This window comes from Halyomorpha halys, unplaced genomic scaffold, assembly GCF_000696795.3.
Source record: "Halyomorpha halys isolate HHAL.00 unplaced genomic scaffold, Hhal_1.1 Scaffold74.1, whole genome shotgun sequence".
In the NCBI taxonomy this organism is placed as follows: Eukaryota; Metazoa; Arthropoda; class Insecta; order Hemiptera; family Pentatomidae; genus Halyomorpha; species Halyomorpha halys.
In genome coordinates this window covers 42,990-49,493 of record NW_027104736.1, presented here as the reverse complement: position 1 = coordinate 49,493, position 6,504 = coordinate 42,990, and the positions used below count along the sequence as shown (strand labels likewise).

At 32.6% G+C, this 6,504-nt stretch overlaps 1 protein-coding gene across 1 annotated transcript in view; it reads left to right on the top strand.

Moving 5' to 3' along the window:
- Window positions 1-4,804, top strand: part of LOC106692847 (uncharacterized) — a 7,660-nt gene extending 2,856 nt beyond the window's left edge. The window contains exons 2-3 of the mRNA XM_014439051.2: window positions 2,205-2,361; window positions 4,265-4,804. Coding sequence (XP_014294537.1) covers window positions 2,297-2,361; window positions 4,265-4,766 — 567 coding nt within the window. The 5' untranslated portion in view covers window positions 2,205-2,296 and the 3' untranslated portion in view covers window positions 4,767-4,804. The remainder of the gene's footprint in view (window positions 1-2,204; window positions 2,362-4,264) is intronic.
- Window positions 4,805-6,504: the final 1,700 nt, after the last annotated feature.

The following is a 6,504-nucleotide window of genomic DNA, read 5'->3' as shown; positions in this document are numbered from 1 at the left end:
TATGAAATTAAAAATGTAAATTGGAACTAAGATCATCTCTCCAAAATAATATTATCTCATTTTTTAATTGACTAATCACTCTCTAAACTGATGTTTTATACCACAATAGTATTCTTCTCAACAGTGGGGAATTTCGGAATGAAGATTTTGGGAACATTTATTAATATCTTCAGATAGGGGAGGAATCTGAAACAACCCGAATTATAAAATATGTAAGAATGTTTACAAACAAAAAATGTTCATAGAGGCCATGATGGCTATCTTAAATCCATTACTTATTTTTTTATTATTATTTTTTTTATATGGAGCAATTGAACAAAAAAGTTATGTTTTTTCCCATAATTACTGTCTAATAAAATTGTTTTTAGGTCTTTCTATTGAGAACGGACGATCCTATAAAGATTTATGGTGGCTATCACTCTCCATCAGGTCCAATACGAATACTATCGACTTTTATTGGTATCGCTCTAAAGAAAATATTTCTACGAAAAATAGTTTCAATTTACTGATCATAGACATTCTTATTCACTATAGTAATTCAAATAAGTGTTGGTATTTTTTGACTTTATAAGTATTATTTCAAAATGATAATGGTTGTTTCGCGTATCGATGTCTTGATCAATAAATATGTACATATACATATATATATTTACGTTTCGATATTTTAAAATGCAACTATATCTTTGATCATACCAATGCGACCAGTGATTTGGTTCCATAAATATTTTAGAACATATTTTATTTCCATTTAAAATGCAATTTATTTTACTTATTTATTTTCACCAATAGTAATATTAAAAAAAAAAAAGAAAAGAGATGTGGTTTAGGAACCTTGGTGAGGCTTCGGAGCCCGTATCCAGCTTTGATAAATTATCATTTTTTGTAATTATAAAATATGTCGTTAAAAAATCTCGTGTTAACAATATTTCATTTTTTCCTTTTAAATCAAGAATTTTTAAGAAATAATTAATTTAATGTTTTTACTTTAACATTTAAAGGTATTAACCCTCAACCATGGATTCAACAATTTAATTATTTTCCCTGAACGAAAATGAATTTATACGCGAAAAGGTGTGTTTTTTTCTCTTTAGATACGGAATTATTTCAGTGATGTTTAAGAAGAGAGGTACTTGACGTTAGTAGTCTTTTTGAAACTCCAATCTTCGTAGAAAACTATTCAGATTGATTAATTAGGGACTCATCTTCGTCAATAGATTGGGCTTAGGAAATGATGATGAATAAAAATAATCAACTGGTAATAACTTACGAACAGCCATTAATACTGATGGAGAACCCTATTGATATCAACAAGTTGCTTCTTCAGGCAGACTAATGTCTCGCAGTCTAATTATATGGACCTCAAGTTAATAGTTTTCCTATGGTACAAGAGAAAACGGAAAATTCTTTCAATCAGGGATTCTCTTTAAAAAGCCTAGGGTGCCTCTCTGACTGTTTGTATGTGTATATATATAAATAAAATAATAATATGACGTTATTTTTATCTACCAACATGTTCTAACATTGATTGAAGGGATCGGGACAAAAGTTCTTTGAAAAAAAATCTTACAATTATGTTTTATTTTGTTCAAATACTAAGAAACTTATAAATATATTGAAACTATGCCATTAGACAAACTAACACAATAAATAGCTTTATAGAAAAACAAATTTCAAAAAAGTCGTAATTCCCTTCAATATTGTGGCTTATAACATTGTTGCTTCTATCTGTTTGTGTTTAATTCAGTTTACCTTGAAAAAATGTTAAAAATCCGCTTTAGGTGTGTAACCTTATTTAGGGGTCAATTTGTCTCTCTTTGGCCAAAATTTTTAAAATAAAATATCAACCGTCCGACAAGCACATTACTTGATAATCTTTTTACTTTGCCGACTTGGTCTCTGAAATATAAAATTCACAGTCGTTTCAATGTTAATCTTGAACAACCCAATTTCTTGAGTACTTGATAGTAGCCCGAATTTATACTTATACTTATTTATTTAACGTTTCTCTTTGATTTGGTTTTGTACAGATATCACTAACTTCAAATTCTAGGATGTTTCCAAATTTTCGGAAGTATTTTCTCATATGGCTATGTTTTCAGTTGCTTATTTGAATAAACGTGCGTTAACCGTTGCCTTTCTGAATTACTATAATAAATATTGAGCAATATTTCAGAAATAGTTTTATAAATGAAAAGTTTTTGCAGTTATCAACCCATCGTATTCCAACCACGGCTACCACCAACAACGCCCGAGGCCTCAGCATGTTCGATATGAAATCTACCAAAAACCGGTCTTGATGCTGGCCCCTTCAAAAGAAAATCAAACTGACTTGGTCGCTTATTACGCAGATCATGGACTAAAGTGAGTATTTTCTGAGATAATAAAAATAATTGTTCTCTAGAAGTATTTGTAGGCAAGAGGACATGGATTTGGTAAGCTACTTAAATGTTAAGAAAGCCTAAATTTGTCACTTCTTTTTTTGCGTATTAATTAATTTTCCCATCATTTGAATTCATGTACTTTATGAGGAATCCCCTGAAACTTAAAAATTGGGACCTTTTACACCTTTTCGCTAATGATCCAAAACGATTAATTTTCGGGTACACTGTTGGAATTAAAATTTATACTGCTACAAACCCTGAAGGATAGTTCAGTACTTTGTAAGGAAGTACTGTTGCTGGACCAACGGTTGTGCAAGGAGGTGATGTAGTCAGAACCACGCTCGACCGCCAGATTTTTACCCAATCAAGGGTAAAAATCTCAATTAAGTGTACCCAATTTAGGAGGCTGTGTGGACCACAGGAGGGCTCCGGAATCCACAGGAGTTGACTCACGGCTACAGTGAAACAAAAAACAATTTTCTGCCCAGCCGGATTCGAACTTGGGTATTTGGATTTAGTTGCCACGTGCCTTACCCCGTGGCTACTGCCACCTCCTTCAGGTACACTGTACTCATTTATAAATCGATAAATAAAATTCTATGTGAAATAAGTACTATTTTATATGCTATTGTATCGAAGCATATAAGGCATAATTGTTTTCAAAAAACATCGTCTATTCTTTCATTCCTGCTGATGAACCAATTACCAATTTTATTGCACCATGGGATTTGAAATTAGCGGACATTGCAAAGTAATAATGTGATTAAGAGGTAAACAAAAAATGTGTTAAAGTACAAAAAGCTTTGATGTTGATGGAAGCTGACTGCAGTGATTGGTTTTGCCGCCTTCACAAAGCACAGACTGAAAATTGGTGGAAGCTTCAATAAACTCTTTTTACGTCCAAATAATCTCAATGAAGGGATTGAAACAATTTTAGAATTTCCGACACTCGATTAGTCTGCACCTCTTTCATAGTCTATATTACAACTACTGGAATCGAAAGCTTTTAATTATCAAAGTATTTACTCAATATAATTCCTAAAAAAGATATAAAGGTTTACCGCGTGCAGTTATAATAGCTTGATGTCCGTAATTGGAACTTACTATTCCCACAATTAAAACTGAAATAAAAAATTATCTTAAGCCTCATATATTTTTTTATGTTCAGTATTCAGTATTTAATTTTATGCCTAGTTCAAGCATGTTTTTCAAATTAAAATAAGAATTGTTTAAAAACATTTAAAAGATAGATTTTTTTAAAAATAAAATACTTATTGTAATGAACCTTTAATGCAATAGACAATCGTATCTTAAAAATATTTATTATCAAGTTAATCGTTATTTAATGAGATACGAACATAAATGAAGAATCCATCATTATAAATTAACTATTAAAATTAAATATTTAATGTAAACTACGCATAGTTAAACATCTATAACCATTGTTTGTTATTTTCTCAATTCTTCCATCCAAGACCCACACAGATACTGAGAGGAAATGTCAAGATTCGTTTCTAAGAGACTCCGTAAAGTAAATATTGACTGCCCATGGATAGAATCGGACCCACTTATCAACTTGATCAGCTATAACTATAAGTATTTTAACTGGATTCTAAGCGAAAATAAGTTTAGTATGTTAAAATTAAATATATTAAATCCACCTTCTCAGTAGTCACTTGTTGATGAAATATATTAATGATGCGTTTAGGGTGGGATATGATTATTAGATTTTTTTTATCAAATATAATTCCTATAGGAAAAAAAAATTCTTGGTGATTAGTAAGAATTATAAAAATGTTATACTCGGTTCTCATTTAGATATTCTTTTCTGTATTCACATATACTCACTTTCAATAACCTGTATTAACTAATATATTCCATAGGTCTATTGTTGACTACCAGAATTTCGAACCGCTCCATCAACTTCTTAGTAAGTCAGGTCCTGTGTCGGGACTTCTTCTGTCTTATCATGCATTCAACGGTAACCAGTTCCTCTTGACAGCTGTTTCCGAGTTCATCCTTCCAGATGGCTTCAGGGTAACAGACATCGTCCGGGACATAAGGAACAAAGCAGTACCTATCCTCTACGTTGCCCCAAGAAAGACCTTCAACGACAAGCGTTTCGTCGGCCTCAAACTGGTAGCGAGGTTCAACATCAGCGAGTTCAGCGTGGACCCAGTTGCTGTTCACGTATCCAATAACCCCCAACACTTCCACCACAATAACTTCCAGTACTCAAGTCAGCCGTTGGTCCATCAAAATCATGGCTACCATTCTTCGCATCAAGGATTTGTCTATTATCCCAATCAAGAGATCCGTCCATCCCAGGGCAGGCCAAGTCAAGAACAACATAAACCAAATCAACAACAAAATGTTCAAAAGTAACTTTTAACATTGGGGAAATAAAACATATATAAATAACTTTTTTTTTTTTTTTAAATATTTATTTATTGCTATTTACAAATGTACATTATAATACATTTAGTAAATCTGATCTAAGTTAGATTGGACTGTTACAGGCGTGTAGAGAAACTACCCATTGGTAGCACTCTAATGACATTTTACATTAGCTGGTCTCGTGACCATCTTCTTTTCAGGCACCTCGGAGGATTGTCAGGAATGGAAGAGGATCAAGATTAGAAACTAGGGGGTTTGAGAGTTTATAATGGAAGGAGTGATATCTGGTTCGGGCTAGATCGGTTACATAGGGAACATTAAGGTCTTTATGTATGATTTTATTTGTGACAAAGTAATGAGCATTGAGGATTTTGGATTGTAAGGATTGAATACGAGAGGAATTCGAAGGTTTAGTGGAGCCCCAAAGCTCAACTCCATATGTCCAGATTGGCCTTGTTACAGTCATGTAGATCAGTCTTTTGTAATGTGTTGGAAGTTTAGACCGTTTGTCTGGTAAGTGCTGTAATAATTACTAATCATCAATGTTCTGAATTCTGAGTCATCTCATTCTGTTAACTAATGGCATCCGTTTTGCAATATTGCACGTTAAAGTCGAGATTAAAGCTCGGAATCTATTTCTTTTTTTACGCCCTGATCATTTCTGACATATGGAGGGAAGGGAGGGGTTATTTACAAGTAATCAACCTATTCTAAACAAGTTTTCATTCCGTGGGGCTGCCTCAACATAAAAATCAACCCCTCCAAGCCGGATTCGAACTGGTACCGAGGTTACTAAGGACTCCCTGAACTCTCATTGCTACAAACGGTTCTGTACGTTTCTACGTAAAACAGTCTTTTGATCGAATCTGTTGACCAAATTTGGTAAGACTAACTCTTTCTGTCTCATAATCCATTTTTACCGCATTCACAGAATCTTCGAAGTAAAGTATAATTCTGCTGAATCCTTCCTATTTCGCCTAAGTTTCTTCGGCCTCAAGCAGGTGCCTCTTCTGTTAAGACTGAAGTGGTAATTGCAGCCTATTAAATTCTGTAAACAGTCGTAGATTAAATAAAGGTAACTTCTGAAGCTCATGGATTCTTCATAAAAACTGGAGAGGATAAGAGACTGCTTGTAGATTTCTATTAACATTCTCTTAAAGAACGATCTAAAATTTACATTGTTCCGCGATTTCACTATAGATGGAGTACTTGGTTATGTTATCAGTAATATTTAATAAATTACAACTTCATGAACTCCTGCATCCATAACAGGCTATGAACCTCCAAAGTAATAGCTATCAACCACTAAAAAACCATTACATGAGAGATAAGAATTCCTTTACAATAAATAAAACATGTATTATTGTTGATTAATTAAATAGAATACTGAGGTTAAATAAAATTAATCAATGAATTATTTCATTAAATGTGAGTTATTTGATAGTGCAAGATCTAATCTTGGCAAGGAGATTCATAAAAAGTATTTAACCATATTAGCTTTTTTAAAGAAATATTTATCTAAGTATTACGCAATTAAAAAAATTCGATGCGATGCACGCATCAAACAAGTTCCACTTACTGAAAAAATACTTTTTATTCCCACCAGGAATACAACAGTTTGGTATAAACGTGTTCGGGAAAGATCGGGTGGTCTCGGCTTTTTTCGATTCAAACTTCTTTTTTTCCTTTATTTATTTTTTATTTTTCCTTTATTCTATTTTAAATT